The sequence below is a fragment of the Rhinatrema bivittatum genome, chromosome 3, assembly GCF_901001135.1.
Source record: "Rhinatrema bivittatum chromosome 3, aRhiBiv1.1, whole genome shotgun sequence".
In the NCBI taxonomy this organism is placed as follows: Eukaryota; Metazoa; Chordata; class Amphibia; order Gymnophiona; family Rhinatrematidae; genus Rhinatrema; species Rhinatrema bivittatum.
The window spans coordinates 295,222,343-295,242,018 of NC_042617.1; the positions used below are offsets into that span (position 1 = coordinate 295,222,343).

At 41.0% G+C, this 19,676-nt stretch overlaps 1 protein-coding gene across 4 annotated transcripts in view; it reads right to left on the minus strand.

The window, feature by feature from the left end:
- The window catches only part of DIP2B (disco interacting protein 2 homolog B), a 433,878-nt gene that overhangs the window by 261,639 nt on the left and 152,563 nt on the right, over window positions 1-19,676 (minus strand). For all 4 annotated transcript variants that reach the window (XM_029594985.1, XM_029594983.1, XM_029594984.1 and 1 more), the window contains exon 2: window positions 13,211-13,283. In XM_029594985.1, coding sequence (XP_029450845.1) covers window positions 13,211-13,262 — 52 coding nt within the window. In that variant the 5' untranslated portion in view covers window positions 13,263-13,283. The remainder of the gene's footprint in view (window positions 1-13,210; window positions 13,284-19,676) is intronic.

The window sequence follows — 19,676 nt, forward strand, 5'->3', positions numbered from 1 at the left end:
ATGTTTCAGTAGGTAGATTAGGCACCCGCTCAGTGCTTTTATCTACAATGACCACCTCCTCCGGCTCTATTCTAGGAGTGAACGAAAAGAATGCTGGTATCTGAGATTGATATGGCTCAGATAGAGAGGGTGTTGTTGCCTCTCTTATCTTTGCCTTTCTTTTTGTATGCGGCATTTTATTGAGGAATTATATAATGATACCAGATATTACTTTTCTCCGAGTCTTCTCTAATTTAAGACTCTAACCTGGGCGGGTTGGGAGCGGGGAGAAAATATAAAATTGATTACAATTTACTTGTGTCCAGTCAAGTCCAAATATTCCCTGGTAGCGACACGCGCCGGGACGGTGACAAGCGCCGAGGGAGACTGGCTTTTAAAGCTCCAGCCCCTAGTTGATGACGTCGATGTTGCTGTTCAGTGGGCGGCGCCCCAGGAACCAAGCAATCTTCACCTTCTCTAAGCTCAATCTAGTCTCACCCTTGGACATGTTTAAGGAATATTTATCATGTATATTGAAATGGCCTGAGAAATCAATACCTACTATATCTAAAATATACTATGTGGATATTAAGAGTAACATAGCTGAGGGAAAGAAAGAGGAGGGATTGCCATTAAATCTATCAGAGGTGTTAGAAATGACGTTAGAATCAAAAATAGAGGATAGAACTACTTTACATGTCAGTTTTGTTTTTGCAACCGATAGGGATGCTATATTCAGATTGTTTATGAAGAAGAGAACAGAACTTTTCCACGGTGGAAAGATCTGGGTTTACCCAGATCTTTCCAGAACAACTCAATTAAGGAGAAAATAATTCCTAGAATTAAGAACAGACGTGGAAAGTAAAGGTGGGAAAATGATTGTAAAATATCCATGTAGGTGTGAAGTTTGGAAAAATGGTCAAAATATGTTTATTTTGAGATAACACAGTTAAAGTTTCTTGAATCTTCCCCCCCCCCCCCCCCCCGTGAAATTAGCAACAGGAACGAAGCAGTAAAATATATATATATAGGTTTGTCTTTTCTTTTCAATTGTAAAGGGTATTCCTGTTTTCCTTAGACCGCTCAAACTTCTCTCTCAATCCTGGAGCACTACTTCCTACATTTCTTATTGCAGATTAGAGATATGTACCTAAGTTATTATTGAAATAATAATATGGAAAATCTGTAATTATTTACTTATTTTCTTCTATGTAAGATTGTTAAAATCAGCATAAATAAAAAATTAAAAAAAAAAAAAAAAAAAAAAAAAAACCCCTTCAACCGGAAGGGCTTTCAAAGAGCATGAATGATCATAATTTAGGTGGTCAAAAATTAGGAGCAACTTTTTGGAGCAATTGTTGAGGTGGCCTCTGCTGAAGTCTCTCTCTTGGCAGAGGCCTTGTCCGTTGCTGAGACTGTTGATGTTGTTAAGGAAAGGGACATTGGCTGTAGAAAGAGAAGGGATGGTACCTTCTCTAGGAGAAATATAGTTTCCTAAGCAGATGCCAAGTATTTCTTTAGAGAGGATTGTACTGTGGTGCCTACAGTGAGAGTCTGTAAGGCAGTACAATGCTCCATTATAACATCTGCCGCTTCTCTAACCTTTTCACTAAATAGGTTGTCTCCAGAAACAAGGCATCCGTCAATTTGTCATGGGCAACATCTCTGAGATCCAAAGCCTTTAGCCAAGTCAGTCTTCTGGATGCTATAGCCAAAGATCAATAAGATGTTATCAGATGTATTGTATATAGATCTCACCAAATGGTTGGTATGTCCATCTGCCTTATTAAGATGAGTAGTAAATTTGTTCTGGATATCCTGAGCAAGATCTTGTGATATATATCCCTTATATTTTGTAGCATATTGTAAAGGTATTGTACAATCTAGAACTGATGTGCTGAAATCGCAGACTACAACAAGGCTGACAGAGAAGATTTTCCACTGGTGTCCATTAGTAATCTTGACTCTTTCCCTAGAGAAGCAATAGACTATGTTTTTGATCTTTTAGCATTTTTAAGGGCCAATTCCATCATTATAGACATGAGGAAGTTGCATCTTGATGTGTCCCCATGCACTGTTGAACCATGTATTTCAAGTCTCTGTTTTTGGCTACTGTAGGTATGGAGAGCTTTGATCTTGCAAGGCTTTATGGGGATATGGCTGAGGGGGGATATGATAGAGGTGTTTAAAATCATGAGAGGTCTAGAACGGGCTAATGTGAATCAGTTATTTACTCTTTCGGATAATAGAAAGACTAGGGGGCACTCCATGAAGTTAACATGTGGCACATTTAAACTAATTGGAGAAAGTTCTTTCACTCAACGCACAATTAGACTCTGGAATTAGTTGCCAGAGGATGTGATTAGCGCAGTTAGTGTAGCTGTGTTTAAAAAAAGGATTGGATAAGTTCTTGGAGGAGAAGTCTATTACCTGCTATTAAGTTGACTTAGAAAATAGCCACAGCTATTACTAGCAACAGTAGCATGGAATAGACTTAGTCTTTGGGTACTTGCCAGGTTCTTATGGCCTGGCTTGGCCACTGTTGGAAACAGGATGCTGGGCTTGATGGACCCTTGGTCTGACCCAGTATAGCATGTTCTTATGTTCTTAGGAACAATCTTATGCTTTTTGGATGCCTGAATGAATTTTAATACTTCTGGCAATTCCTCTAGTGGTTGTGTGTCATCTTGAAGTTTAAATGGTATAGTTTCAGCCATTGTTTTGCAGGAAGGCAGGATACAAATTGTCGTCTGGCAAGGTAGTACTTCTAGGAGGCTCCAGTGAAAGATTGGAGGGTAATCCCATATAGACTCTTCGAAACTACTGAAACTAATAAAAATCCAAAAAAGAATCTTCTTCAAAAGCTGGTATCCCTGGGGGATCCTTTGGTGAAGATTTCTCCTTTGAAGCTAACTATGCAAAAGATTTGCCTTCCGAGTGTGATCATGGCTTTCTTTGATAAAGTGTAATAGCAGACTGAGTGTAGCTCAGTAGAAAGTCTCTTCAATATTAGCTCCACAAAAGAAGCTGGTGGAGGTATGGATGGCATTTTCTTCAAATAAGATTGAAAGACATCCATCCATAATTTTTAAAATGCATGACATTCTGGAAGAGGAAGTTGAGCAGTTAGAGGAAGAATCCAATTCTGGAACTAAAATGGGAGGTGTTAGCTTCCGAGCAGGTGTAGACAGCGCCTATTTGCACCAAGGAGAGAAATGAGCACCAAAGGGCATCAATTCTGCAAGCTTTGATGCTGGAGCCAGTGATGTGGATGGCGCTGCGGATGGCACAGTCTTTGCCTTATACACTGTTGTATTCTCTGCATGGTGCTTCTTAGCAGATTATGGCACCAATGGGGAATGCTACCTCTCCTTTTCGCATTGTGGGTGGGATCATGGCCCTGATCCCTCAGCCACTCTAACCTCAAACTTAGCTAAGAGTATCTTTAAATCTTTACCCTTCTTGTCTAAGTGGGAAGAAAGTTTTAAATATATATATCTATATCTATCTATATATATATATGTGTGTGTGTGTTTGGGTTTTGGTTTTTTTGGTTTGTTTTTTTTTAACATGATGTCCTTGCATGTGCAAACTCATGGGGACATTCTGCCACATGCAGTGCAGATGTATCATGTGCTAAGTATAACCACTGAAGGCAGATATTGTTGGGATCAAGACTGCTCATTTTGTAGCATTTAGAATACAGTTATAGAACTCCTACTGGATTTTGAAAATTTCTCCAACATTGCAGAGAAAGATTAGAGCAAGGAGAAAGAGTTAAAAATTGTTTGGGATTTTTTGGAGACTCAAAGGGGAAGAAAAGATGTGAATAAATTTAAAAAAATCACAGCAGAAGCCAAGAAACAACAAAAAAAAAATCCTTTCCCTTTGGCAGAAGAAAAACAGTTGAGACTTGGGTAATGGTGGCTGTGTTGAACACCTGCTCATGCTCAGAAAGATTCCTAGGTCTTTCAGCTCTGAAAGAGCACTTTCCATCCTGGCGCTGTCTGATGACATCACACACTCATGTAACTGAATTTGTTCCTACTCGTTTACGGAGAACTTACTCGACTAACTCCAATATTCAAAGGTAGCCAAATAAGTTGTTCAGTTATATCTGGATGTGCTTCAGAGTAGGGCTAAAGTTATTTGGGACTGGTCCTGGATAACTTTAAGCTTAACTGGCTATGTTCAAAATATAGCCAGTTAAGTGACCAAAACCCCCTACCCCCAACATTGTGAACTAAAAGGCCCAACCCCTCACTCTAAATGATTACAATTAACGTGGGCCATAACATACAACCCCCTCCACCTAAACCCCCAAGATATTTTACATGCTGTTGGCCCTTGAAGCTTTCCCCCCACCCCTCCAAATCCCCCCTCCCCCAATTCTGAACTTCACAGTTGCCTCTGGCCCCTTCCTAAAGGCCACCCTTCCACCCGCAAGCAAAAACAAACCCTCTCACCCCCAAACCCACAGGATGCGAGGAACATAGTATGATCATTGCAAGCCCAGCAGTGTCCCGTGTTGCTCTCAAAGCAATGTAGGATGTTGTTGGAAACGCGATGATCATACTGTACACTCCTGGCAGCCTGGAGATTTTGAGGGGGGGTATCAAGTGGCATAGCAGGGTTCTGGGGTGGCTTGATGGTGGGAGAATAAGCTTTATGAGGAGGCCCAGAGGCCACAGCGAATTTCAAAATTAAAGATGGGGGAAGATTCCTCAGGCCAATAGTCCTAATTGGGGAGTGTGCTGTATCACATTGTACTGCACAAGAGGAACCTCTGTGGGACTAGACTTCAGCTCATTATAAAGAAAAGCCATTCCATCTTGTTCATTTTTAAAAGTTCTATTAGCAAAGTAAATACCCTGCAGAGTGCAGCAAAGAGCATATTATTATAGCAGACAGTATATCAGTTACACTGCAGCCTTCCAATATTAGATTACTTAATTCTGCATTTAATTTAGAATTAGCCAGCTTCTCTCTCTGCAGCTCTTACTCATACACTGACCACATGCAGGTTCCACGCTACTGGAGAGAAAGTTCACTACCATGCTTGTCTCATTATGGGGTCAGTCTTCTGCATTCTGACATGAAACTACAGCAAGCATAAAGTTTTTGCTTGCACACATTACCAATAATAAAAAAAAAAACAAAAACAAAAGTGACAGTGGGCTCTTCACATACTCCAAACATGGAACTGATTGCAGTTCAAACTTTGCAGTAGCCCAGGGCAACTGCTTTCTGCTAGAGGCCAAGATGCTGTGATTCTGTTGCCCCTCATCCTCCTATGGCACTGTTTTCGCCATACAGGGATGGGGCATGCCTCAGGTCAGACTGTGCCTACCGAGACTCAACCTGGAATGCGGCAGGGTGCAGGTGAAGGACAGGTACAAGGGGGAGGGGCTCAGGGATACTCGCATCAACATCTTTTGGAGGGGATACAAAGAAACTCACTTATATTTCTGCAGGCCAGTAAAAACAAGAAAAAAATTACACTTACTGATATGATGATGAAATTTGACCTCTGCTATCCATAAGGCACCAGCTGAGGGTCATATGAGAAATGCAAAGTTGTGCAGAGAAACCCTAGAGATGCTCAGTCTATGAAAACGTTCAGATAGAGCCAATGTTATCTGGAGAAAGTGGAAATGGGCCTCACGTGCAACCAGGCAATTTTACATGAATGTGTTCACGCAGTCCTCCAATTCATGTAAATCTGCAAACAGAACCTCCACAGCAATCAGGTTCAAAGTGGTGTGTAAAACACCAACCATCTCTGGGCAGGATGTAATAAAGCAGGAATAATTTAAAAAAAAAAAAAAAAAAAAGCTTTATTTTGGCATCCATTTTCTTAATGCAGGTGCTTAAAAAATGTTAATTCCCAATGCATTAACGGACAGATTTTAAACTGGCCATGCTCAGAAGTCGCCACTTACACGCGTGGCTGAGCCCTTTTCAAAATGCGCGCAGCGTGCACAAGGCCCAGACATGCGCGTAAGTGGCGATTTCTATGCGCGTGGCCGATTTAAAATCCGGCTATTAATGCATAGGGAATGAACATTTTTTAAGCACCTGCATTAAGAAAATGGATGCCAAATAAAGCACTTTTTTTTTTTTTTTTATTCCTGCTTTATTACATCCTTCCCAGAGATGTTGATGTAAGGGCCCAGCCCTTATGCGCCTAAGTGGCAATACGCACATAAGAGCCGGGCCGGCACAGCACCATTCATTGTTATCCAGGAGCCTTGCCCGCTGGCCGGCTGCCAGCACGTGCAAGTTACTTCAGGTCTGGCCCTGAAGTATTGAAGAATAAAACGAAAAAAAAAGGGGGTGGGATTTAGAGGGTGGGGAGAAGAGGAGGTTAGAGTAGGGGGTAAGAAAGTTCCTTCCCAGTCCGCTCCTAAATTGGAGTGAACAAGGAGGGAACTGGGGGAGCCCCGATTTCGTCACCGCGAGAATTCTGCAAAATGTTAGCCCCCTTGTGCGTGTGGCCCACATATTTTATAATGTGCGCGCATATTATAAAGTTGGCACATATTTTAAAATCTACCCTTAAGTTAATAGTATGCAAATGTATTGTGAGTTAAAAAAAAAAAAAAAAAAGCAGCAAGTAATCCTAAAATAGTGCACAAAAGGAAAAAAACAGTGCACATAAAACATGTTTAAGGCACACAAATCAAGCTTTATGCTTATAAAACATGAAATGTGCACAAACTATGATTAGGGGCAGAAAACATGGTTTATGCACACAAAAATGTTTTGCATACATATATTATGGTTAATGTGCACAGACTAAACTATGGCATATAAAAGCTGCGCACAAAACATGAGAGAAACACAAAAGTGCTGTTAAAAGTTTAAGTTTTTAAATTTTCAACAAAATGCGGTTTAATGGTAACAAGTGGTTGTAAAGGGGGTTTTGGAACCATGGATTGTTTCTGTTTTTAATATTTTTGGGTTATTTAAGGATTTGTATTTTACTGCTTATTGTATATTTAATTAACTGTGGAAGGTGGAGTGCAAATTCTATAATTAAATTAGGGGCACAACATAACTTAGCAGTATAAAAGTTGTGCTCTTCTCATGTTTTGTGCGCATGATTATGCGTATGAATCAGTTTCTGCACGCAATACATACAAATTCAGACTACAGGCCCCTGCACCACAAACTCCGGGTTCAGCCTAAGGCTAACGCTAACCTCAGAAACCTACGCCACCCTCTTACCATAAGCTACATTTCCATTGATAAGAAAACCTGAGTAAAGCCTACACACCTCTCTGCACCGGGGAGTAATAACTAATGCCTTAACATCATACAATTTGCATGAAGCAGCACTAGCGTGCTCATTTTTTGTGCGCGAAACGTCTTGTTGCATTGGCACCAAAACTATACACATCCACACCAGCGTACTACTGCATGTTAATATGTACACGCAGCCAAATGCATATTATATTGGGAATTCTGCTTGAATTGCCTCTTGCAAACTCAGCAGAACTGTCAGGCTCGGGATACAAACACAGAAAGGGCACTAATACAATTCTGGTCTTATATCAAAATTCCATATATTGAAACCTATTTTCTCATTGACATCCATTAAAATCCAGAAGATGTGTTTGTTTGTACAAGAAAACAGATACAAGGAAGGAACAATTTGCTGATTCTAAAGCCCCACTGAGAAGCTATAAAACCAAAACAAAGGGCAATCCATCATCAACAGACCAAGCATTCATGAAAAATCTAATGTCTGCTCATAGGTAGTATGGGAAGATGAGTCAGCTCATCTTATAACACTGCAAGTGATCATTCACCGAGGTTTAAATTAGAGAGACAAATATAGAAAGCAACATTAGACTGCAATGATGTTTTCTTCTTTCCGATTATGTTGCAATGCTAGAGAAAAAGGCAATGCTTTAAAAAAGTGCTCCTTAAAAATGCAGAAAAACTTTACAGAAACAGTATCTGAACTGACAGATCAGCAAATTTCTGTTACCGTGAGTCTCCACTATTCATATGTTGAATTCAAGTCCCAAAATGTAAATTCCATTACACCAAAATTCTGTTGAGTCATTTACCCTACGAAGAAGGATTGTTGCAAATCATTTAACTGAAACAGCTGAGGCTGATAAAAAGGCTTGGAGGTGCCCAGAGAAAACAACAGAAAGAAGCCAAGACACAGGCAAGGGGTAGCAGAGGGTGACACACTGAAGTCTGAGGTACGCTCTTGATGAAATCAAATTGATAAAACCCGCTGGGCACCGAGGAAAGGTTTGTGTGTTTTGCACAGCTATAATATAAATTCTATTTGCAATATATTTGTGCCTTTGTTTGCTGGGAAACAGGCTCTCCTGCCCAGGAGAAGGTGAGGTTTATTCTGATATTTTAGTTATGAGCTGGGTAAGAGTTAAGATTTTCTTTCGATTGTCAAAACTTGGAGGAAAAGGAAAAAAAAAAAAAACACCCCTTCAAGCTGTTTCAAGCTTCCATTTGAAAGACTTATAATTTAAAGGCTTGCCAAACAGTTTTAGCTGGAAGGAGGCAGGCATGCTTACTGACAACGAATCCACTCAAACTGTTGGGGCCTACTCACTGGGCCACACAATATCAAGCCCTTTATAATCAAATTTAAACAGGTTTTCTTTCCTCCCCATTTTCATGCCATAAATGCATAACTTTGTTATATTATAATCGTCTTTGCCGGTTGTCTTTCATCAAAAGCAACGTGCAGTTGATTTGCTTATTGTTCTTGCACGGAAATATAGTTAACCGACAATTTGACTACAGCCCTGAAGCTCTTTGAGGGAGTAATGAAAAACAAACAAACAAAAGACATTGTCTAGTGCCCTGTGTAACATGCACAAGTGAAATAAGTTCTGCTTTATAGCTAGCTTGTCTCACCATAACAAGCCCTCCCCGAAACCACACCATCTACAGGCCCTGGCTCTCAAAGCAGAGTGGGGCAGGTCTAGGAGAGGTGCATCTTCCTGATGTGCCCATATTTCAAAGCTTTGATGAACATATTTCTATTTTAATAAGAAATATTCATTTTCATAACTGGATTCATTTGAAAGCAGACGACAGCATTCAACTGATCAAATTGTTTGACTGATAGAAGTGTCCCCTGGAGCACAATGATCATTCCCCTGCAGCACTTTAATTGAAAAACACACCATGGTATGGCATCTGCAAATATACAATTCATAGGTGCTTTATAATGTGACCCTACCTGAATTCACTAGAAAGGAGCCACTCAGCAAAACTGCAAACCTTTCCAGTGGTGGGAGATCCACATATTAGTGTTGAATGATGGTGGGTGCCTTCCCCCAAAGGGGATGGGTTTGACTTGAAGACATTATAGGTGCTTCCACAAGCACTAGGATGAGTTCTGATAATGGATTTCTGAGTCTGTGGAGCTTACAGTCTTGGATGTAACCCTCGAGGCTTTCATGGCTAGATAGTGGCTGAGGAAGTTTGCTGGAAGCGCAACAGAGAGTTCCCGCCAGTCCGGCTGCAGGTCACCAAGAATAAGTACCCCCCAAGACCACAGGGGACACTGGATCTGTTTGGGAAACCTCTCAGTTGGAGTAAGGTTATAAGAAGCAAATGTTTCCTGACAGTGGAAGAGAAACCTTGGTCGGGAGCTTAAAAGGGATAAAGATCTAGAGGATTTCCTGTTACAATAATTGAGATTAAGATGCGAGTAACATCCATGAAGGTTTGACTAAAGCTGCTTTTGATATTGAGTGCTGGACTATATCTCAATTTTTTTTCTAACCTTTTAGACTTTGATCTCTAAAAAAAAAATTATTTTCTCTGTTTGGAACACCATCCAGTTGTGAACAGTTGTTTCTGTATGCAAGTCTCCCCTTGAGCCTCCCAGCTATTGTTGGTCTCCAACTGGTATGAACTCTAGTTTTTATCTGCTCTGGGGCTGCAGAAAGATCACTCACCATTCCTGCAGCTGCTAAAGATGACCTGTGAAGGGGAGCGGGGGTTACAGTGAGTTAATAAGTCCTTACAGTGGTGAGGTCTCATCACGTAAGGGTGTCGCTTTGTCCACGTTTCATTAACAGAACTGCTCAACTCACAGCACTTGTGCGAAATGTATGTCTGGTGTCCCTCTTATACTAATAGGTACCGTCAATAGCAGGTATTACCTTAATATTGTTAGGCAGCTGCTTATGATACTGTGGAAATGTTTATCTAGCCACACTTGGAACAAAAAAAAAAAATTCTGGCTACCCGTTTCAATGTGTGAGCTACAATATAGCTTCTAAATGAAAGAAGAGAGAGAGAATAAATCTTATTACTCATATCATCTGATTGCAATAAACCCAGCTACAAGGTGATGACAAGGCCAGCCCAGGGTCACTGAGCATAAGGGTGGGGATTTAAACACACAAACCTCAGACATTTTCCCAATCACAGCTCAGAGATCTCATCAAATCTCTTGAGATGACTGACATACCTTTCTGACAAAAGCCCCCTGGCCATTGCCAACTATCATAGCTGAAGATTTGTTCTCATATTTAATGTACACAGGAACAAAGGTAGAGCTCTATGAATTCATCCTATAGTTCTTTGATAAGAAAAGGAGCACAAAGATATATATTTTTAAAAAATCCTCCATTTAAAAATAAATCAAAATTGATATCCAAGCTGGAGGGAAAACAGCAGAGCCAAGATGGCCATCATGAGTGGACACCTTTGCATGCTTATTCTGCATGCCTTTTCCTAGATGTTAAACACAAGAGCAAAACAAGGGCCTTGGATCTTGATGTGCAAGCAGAGACCGCATTGATGTGATAGCATGCTGTCTCTGATCCCAGGAGCAGGTACAAGGCTAGAGCAAAACAGGAACAGGATATCCTTTGACTGTACTGGCCCCTTGGGTTGAGCCCTCACAGGTGCTGGAGGCCAGCAGGACTTGACCAATAGGAGAGAACAAGAGACAAGGACGAACACACACCTGGGAACTTGAAGGCACCCACTGAAGCAGTGCAGGGATGCTGCAGAAACCAAGGAATAGAAAAAGCACCCACTGAAGCAGTGCAGGGATGCTGCAGAAACAAGATACTCAAACTAAGACCATACAAGTCCACAGGAATAACCCAAGACAAAGCAAGAAAATGAGGACAAACTGGGACAAAACAGGAACATAGAATATGAGGCCAACATAAGGCCAAGAATCAGAGTCAGTAGGCACACCACTCAAGACAGATGTGAGATCAAGGCTGTGATCATAAAAAGGACCAAGCTCTAGCACTGAACAAGATGAGGCTGGCTTATAATTAAGAACACTGCTGCCAGCAAGACCTCCAAACCATAGAGCCTGGAAGCCTAGACAGCTAGTATGCAAGGCTCACTGAAGACCTCTCCTAGCAGGAAACAAGAAATGCCCCACATCCTTAATTAGAACCAGGGAAAGCTAGTGTCCTGAAATGCCTGTGGCGGAAGAACGGATTTTGAAAACTGAATCATTTCAGCCCTTTATGCTTGTGTACAGGGACTGGTTAAATAGGAGAGACTTGTGAATGGGAGTTCCCACAGGACACTGCCTAGAGAACAGGTACGCCAGGGACTGAGCCTGGCCATGAGGTCAGTTTTGGGTGCTGTGGCCACTGTGGAAGCTGATGTCAAAGCATCATCTCAGGTGAAATCTGACCTGCGTGCCTCTATAACCAGAGAAATCATGGTGAGAGATCCTGCTGAAGTTGCTGCACCATTTGTTTTACAGAAGAAGTCAGCACTGTCAAGATAACAGCTCCCTTATGGGGTTTGGGATGCAGCTTTTCTGGTATGCAACTGGCTGGTTTTACTTTGCATATCATATTGCCAATCAAAATTACTATGGAAATGCCATGGACAGTATGTTCTCATTTGGAAGATGCTATATTAGTTCTTATGAATGTTCAGCAGGCCATGATTAAAGAGCTTGAAAATCAGCTACAATCTAATAAATCTTAAATAATGGCTGTTTCAGAGAAAACTATGACCATGGCCCTTAGTCAACAAGCTGCAACTGGTGCCTTGGTTAAGGATAACACGGTGTTACATCAATGCTGAGAATAAGGGAAAGTCTCTAAATTGAAAAGTTCTATAGGCAATTAACTTTCCTAAATTTTCAACTCAGTCTGGACTGAATTTGTCTATCTACTGGAATCCTTATAGATACGAAAGGAATCATTACCATCTCTACCCAGAGAGCAAACTGCAATATACAAATTTTTTATAATGAAGGCATTTCTGTATTTTTCTGACTGATCAATAAGCAGCATTTCTATTTGTTCATAATGCATTTGGTAATGAGCATCAATACTTCACTTCAGTATACTACTTTACTTGAGCAAATCCATTATATAATGCTTAGCTAAAATTATAAAACTGATAAAGACAAAAACAAAATAAAATACAAAGCTATGACATTTTTGTCACTTTTTTTTTTTTTTTTTTTTTTTAATGGCTCGTGTGCATGCTGCAGCCCTAAGGAACCATAAATGATGTGTGATGGGGGGGGTCTTCTGTAGCATTTACAATGCCCAGTTTTCAATATGCTGCTTTTTTTTTTTTCTTTAATATTTTTGGCTGCGTGGAATGCATTGTTTCATTAACTTCCTTCTGGTACATTCCTCCTCCCCTATCCCTCTGTCAGAAAATGTCATCTTAAGGGCTGCATCTTTGCTCTTATTTCTTCCCTCTCCTTCAGCTGATGGATGGGTAGAAAGCTGAGCCACAGGCAGGAGGGAAATAGATAGATAGATAGATAGATAGATAGATAGATAGGACTCTGCTAAACCATCTGACTAGTGACCAGAGATGATTAGTTGTCTTGAATTTTACTGCGCCCACACAGTGCTGCAGCGGCAATGCTTCCAAGAATTCAAATCTTTCCAAGGAGCTCAAGAAGTAGAGCAACCCCCTCCCCCCTGCCCCAGCCCTGTACCTTCAGGATAAATGGCTGAGGAGTGGGCTAGTGTTCACTCTGTTAGTAGACTACTGTTTAACTAACCCCACTGGTCCAGTAGCACAGTAAATTCGCCACTGCTCATGCGATCATGGTGGTTCCATACTCTGTTTAATCTACCCCACAAACAGCATACAAAAAAAACCCCATCACACCCCTGTTCTCTCTTCTTCTGTCCGGCTTTCCATAAATGCACATGTCACTGTTTGTTCATCATGTTTTGGGTTTTTTTGGTAGCGTATTGTGTGATTCTGGAGCACTTACCTTGTGTCTGTGGGATATAGGGTGCCAGTAGTTTCGCACGTTTTTTTTTCATAGCCCTTCTGTGTGATGTCACCTACAAGCAAGCAAAGTGCACAGAAGTCAGGGTCCATATAGGAACTCTGTCCATTGAGCAAGAGCTGCATAAACCCTCTCAACAGCATCCCCTGTTGAGCAATATCATTCAGTGACACTCCTGCTGCCACCTTCTTCAGTCTCTCCTCCAAACTTCCTTTTTAGTTGGTGTATCACTTCCCCCTTTTGCCCAGTTTGTTAAAGTTTATGGGCTTAACAGTCAGAAAGTAACGCAGTAACAGATAACAGCAGATGAGGACCAACTGGCCTACTCTGCCCAGTTGTCTTCCTCTCTGGTTCTCTACCACTTCTGGTGGACAAGCATATACACAATCCCATACTTAAACCAACACACCAACTACCTTTTGCCCCGCCTATGTCTTTTACCCAACATCTGAACCCTATTCCTGCCACTGCCTTCTAGGTACGCCCCTAATGATGTGTAACTTTTGTTACAGGGCTCTGGCCTCTAACATCTCTGCTACTAGGCCATCTTGGGCATGGTTATCTTTTTTGGTCCTTACAAGTTCAATACATAATTCAGCACTCAGGCCCCCTCTGATATCTTACTACCAAGCTTTCAAATAAATGACAAATCAGAAGACACAGCAAACAGAGCCAAGTTCAAAATGGCAGCCTCCACCCCCCCATGTACTACCAGAGTGATAAATCTGAGTACTAAACACCATTCAATTGTATTTCAATGTGTCCAACTTCTTCAGTTTGCAAGGTTACAGTGCCTCTTCATAAAAAGCAAATAGTCTAAAAAAATGCAATTACTTTTTAAAAAGCCATACATGCATAAAGTAGTTTTGATAAATGAAGGGACAGGTTGGCTGGTAAAATACAGTTTTAATTATTCTGTTTTGCCCTGAGAACCTATGGATAGATACATAGTCAAACAGGTGTGATTACATGACATGCTGAAAAGTATGATTTTACCACAGGGTTTTGTTTTGTTTTACTATTTCAATTCTATTGTTAAAATAGAAAATTATGGGATCTAACTTCCCCCTAATTCTTCAGATCCCGTCTTTGAGATATGCAAAAAAAATCCCAATCAACCAGAATTTAGACTACAATGAAACTACTACACCAGCAACACTATAGTAAAACTCCAGTCTAAAACATTACTGGGGAGAGGTTTTCTAGTCAGGTTAGATGAATACTGAAAGGCACTATCTTGTAACATTAAGCTAGCCCACATTACATATTACACAAAAAACATCAAACGCTCCAAGAGAAAAATATTGTGCCACATTTCCTGCTGGTACTGCTCTAAGTCAGCATGGATTACAAATACTCCATTTTTAGATAGATGTGGTGACCTGTTAGGAGAGGGAAGTGGCTTTGTGTTTAGCCTGAGTCATCAACCAAATGTTAGTTTATCACTTACAGGCCATGATATAACCTAAGATCATTTATTTACACTGGAAAAGTCACAGAAAAAAAAAACTAACTAGAAAAGAGACTGTAGGCTGGATGGCCCAATAGTGCAACCAAATAGAACAGATCCCAAAGCATAACCAGTTCTGCTCTTCTACATTAAGACTATAGGATAGATACTGAAAATATAGACATCAGTTCACAGAAAGAGTCTGCCACATATCTTAACCTTTTATATCATTGTTCATGGGACAGAACTGCTTACCTGTAGCAGGTGTTCTGAGGACAGCAGGATGTCAGTCCTCACAAGTGAGTGACGACATCTGATAGAGCCTAGCCTGAAACTTTTTGTGTCAAAGTTTGTAGAAACTTTGACTATGTCTCACTGAGCATGCCCAGCATGCCAAAATAATGTGTCCCTGTGGGAGCCCCTTCAGTCTCATACTTTAGCATATACAATTGAAGCAAACGCCAAGGAAAGGCAACCAGGTTTCGTGAGAACTGATATTCTGCTGTCCTCAGAGAACACCTGTTACAGGTAAGCAGCACTGCTTTTTCTGAGGACAAGCAGGATAACACATGAGGAATCCCTAGCTATAGAGCTATAGACTGCCCTGAATGGAAAAAGAGGAACAATAAGTGCCAAAGGGCACAAAGATATTTCTGTTGGCAACAACCCATTTTTCATTTTATCTTATTTATGAGGCGCAACATGGAACAAAAACAACATGAGATGGATTCCACACAACAGACTAGCCAAGCCTACAGTTGTGACAACCATCCCTGTCCAACAGTATTGAGATGTGAATGTATGGAGAGAATTCTATGTCACAATTTTGCCGATCTCCTCCATCAGGACAGATTACAGATGAGCCACTGATGCTGCCATAGCTCGGACACAGTGAGCCTTGATATGGCCCACCAAATTCAAGCCCACCTGGGCATATTAGAAGGAAATGTAATCTACTAGTCAAACGTATAAATGCTGTTTGACAATGGCTATCTGCAGCTTGTTGATATCAAAAGAAATACAAAGCTATGTGAACTTTCAGATAGAAGGCCAAGCCTCTCAGGTAGTCCAAACTGTGCACTGCTTGTTCACCTTGTTGGACATATGGCCTGGGAAAAAATGTTGGAAGGCTGATGGAATTCTGACACTATCTTAGCAGAAACTTAGGATGGGTATATGCAGAACCAACCTATCATGAAAAAATCTTGCCTGGATCTCACTGATCTTGCATGCTCAAGTCACCACCACAAGGTCAGGTACTTCAAGTTACAGGAGCGCAGTGGCTCAAAGAGAGCTTTCACCAGCTGGAACAAAACCACACTGAAGTCCCAAGACACAGCTGGAGGACTGATGGGGTTTCAAATAAAGCAGGTCCCGCATAAACCAGACAAGCAAAGGCTGTACAGAGATAAGGGATGTGCGAAGCCCGAACCTATTGGTTCTGGCTTCGTTTTCGGCCCACCGCATTCCCATAACCTCAGAGGGATGACAGTCTGAACTGGAACTATTAAAGAGATCACCTTTTATTGGCAGTCTAGTCCATTGGAGGCATAGACATCAAAGGACCCCAGTGCTGCACCAGTCCATGAGTATACACTGGCATTTGGGGAACTCTCAGTTCCCTTGATATTGAATGTCGATAGAGCCCCAAGGGACAAGCTCTCACCTGGCTCTTTTTGATCGAAGGAGGCAAAGGGTTTTGCCTCTTCAACACCAACATCAAGGAATTCTAATGCTGGGAATCTGTGAAAAATCAAAGAAATACTAGCATTATTCTCTATTGGTGCAAGATGCTGGGAGTGGGGACAGTCTGACTCATTAATGGCCTGGATTTCGCACCAGTCTCCAAAGGTCTTGAGTGTCTATCACAGATACACATCTCAATTCCCAGGAAGACATGACCACCTCTCCTGCCTCCCAATCTGCGTTGACATTGACTATCTTCAGGGAGGAGTTGGACAAGAAGATTCAGCAGGACTTGAAAAAAGCTCTGCTAGGCTGCAGTTCTGTGGCATCAAGTGCATTTGGATAGACACGGGCTGAAGTCAAGCTACAATTCAATTCCCTTCTGCTCAGCAGCTTGGCATCAGTGTCTGTGTCAATGCCAGGTCCCGGAAGGAAATTGGGATCAGTGTCCTCCGCCCCGATGGGATCTTCAGCCCATTGGGAGAAGAAGTTTCCTTGGAGTGCCGGGCCTCCCCAGGATCTAGGTCAGAGCAGACAAATACACCCATCTGAGGCCTTGGTTGATTGTGCATAGTCTACATCCTCACCACCAGTCTACCAGTTGGGGTATGATTCAGAGTTTCATGGGGGTATGGCAATAGAACTGACGATACATCTGAAGAGGAGCCTTCAACCGGTCTCCCCTCTAACCCCTGTCTTCCCCTGGAGTGAAAGAAGTTTCCTCCTGAGGACCTATCCTTCACTAGATTGGTTTAGAGAGAATGGTGGAGACAATGCTTTTTACTTTGCTGATGGAGGATGAAACTAGAATCAAGATTCTGGATAACCTCCAGTTTGTGGAGCCCCTAAAGAGGTTGTGTCAGTATTAGTCCATGAAATCATTCAAAAACAGTTGAAAACGTGGCAGATCCCCCTTCTTTGTGGATCCCATTAACAGGAAGGCAGACACGATTTATCTCATTCAGCATGCTCCCGGATTCAAACAGTGGCAGCTACTGCACCAATCTGTGGTGGCCGAATCCGCTCTCAAGATGGCCAAGAGGCAGAGGACTTCTTCCTCTGTACCTCTGGACATTCTTGGGAGGAGTTTGTTTCAGTGAGCTATGCCAAATGCCCACATAGCTTCCTATCAGCTCTTTATGTGCTGGTTCATGTGGGATCTGCTGAGGCAGATGTAGGATAACCAAGCAGATTCCTCAAAAGCAGCAAAATGCTCTCCAGTCACTGGTGAACAAGAGAATGGGGTGCAGAAAACACTGGTCTGTCATCAAATGCCAGTAAACTCATTAGGCTAGTCAACTGGAGGGAAGATCATAGGAATTTTTGTATATAAACTTCAAAAAAGGTATTAATAAATATGTATTTGTATACATCATGAGCATCACAGCAAAGGAGGCTTAATTTTGTATGTTTTATATTGAATATTATTTTTATTATGTATGTTTTATTTTTTAAAACTTGAGATCTCTCTTTCAAGGACAGGTATCAGTCTTGTTGCTACACACCCATCTTTTTGCTGATTACCTGTGTGTGCTGCTGCCTCTCCACTTCTTGTCCCTCATATTATTTTGTAAACCACCACAAATCATAGGAGTATGCGGTATAGAAATGAGCTTAAATAAATAAAATGCTGGCTATGTCATAATAAACTTGCTTTGAATATTAATAAGACAGATGTTATCTTAGCCCATATTTCTTTACAAGATACTCCCCTTGAGTTTATTTTTGAGGACTGCAGAATTCCACTCATGCAAAAGGTACAAAACTTGGGCATAATAATTGATCCATCTTTATTGATTCATCCACAAATAAGCAGTTGTGTTTTCTTTAAGTTGTCTGTTATGTCATCTAAAGCCTCTTCTGGACTCTGAAAGCTTTAGTATGGTTCTACAATCATTGATTTTTTTCAGGGTTAGATTATTACAATTAGTTATTCTCTGGTCTTCCTGCATACTCACTGAGAGGGATGCAGATTGGTCAGAATGCAGCTGCTCATGTACTTAGAGTTCAATGTTACACCATGTTACCCCAGTTCTCTTCATTACATTGGCTCCCAGTCTAATGGCATGTGATGTACAAGATGGCAATCCACTTCTCCCTGGATTGGTTCAGTTCTACAAATTTCTATTCCAAGTCATAATCTTAGGTCTACCAATCAAGGTATGTTTGAAGTCCCTGTCTCTTGTTTTGTTCATTTAACAGAAACTAGTGAATGGGCATTTTCAACAGCTAGCCCATTATGGAAATCCTTACATCTGCCCTTGTATTTTCATGCTTGAAACTTGAACATTTTAAAAAAAGCTTTAAAAACTATTTCAGAATGCATTTGACATGCTATTACATCTGTCAACTCTGGCTTCCCCTTCTCACCATGTAGAGTGACTATCAGTTGTTCTTATGAAGGCTCTGTTGTTTTTGGTAGATTTTCTATGTATGTTTTATTTTATTATGTATTTTACATTGTTTAATCTTAATTTTTTTTTTTTATTGTGCATGTTATTTTGTACCCTGCTCCAAATTTAGGAGGGTGCAGGTTATAAATATTTTTTAAATAAACAAACATGGTCCACTTGACCTTTGATGTTTTCAAAACTGCAACAAGAATCTTTGTTGGGATTGGTGCTTGCAGACTCACCTAACTGCAAGCCTCAGATCTCTGACCAGAAGTCCAGGAAAGACTTGTGGATGTGCCATGTTCTGGAGACAATCTCTTTGCAGTGGTGTGACAGATTTGTGAACATGGTGCAACATTACAGCTGCTCTCCACTGCCACTCCATGCTTCCCCTCCTCTTCCAGGAGATATCAGAGGATGGAGCAGAGGGGACACTTTTTCCAACTAAGGAAATGCTACTGTAGGGAGGTATGCTATGCTTAACCACCGAAAGCACCTAATATGAATCATAATAGTCAAAGAGGGTTGCAGACAAGTATGCTGACAGGCCAAAACACTGTCACAGCTAAAGAAAATAAAAAACTTTGCCCATATGAGAATTTTAAACCAGAACTGAAGGGATACTTATCAAGATCTACCTTTTTGAAAGCTCCTGTGTTATTAAAACCAAGACAGAAGGACAATGCAGCAACTTAAGCTCATAAGCACTATAGGACATCACTTATTTATATACCCCATACTCCTGCGGCAGTTTACAAAATAAATTTATTTTACAAAATCTTATGTTCTGCTACCTTCCAATAATTTTGCTCAGTGAGGAGCACAAATACACATTCATAATAATATAACTACACAATGAAATAAATAACGCACCCAACATATTTACAAAAAAATGTTTAAACAGGCAGCTCAATCAATT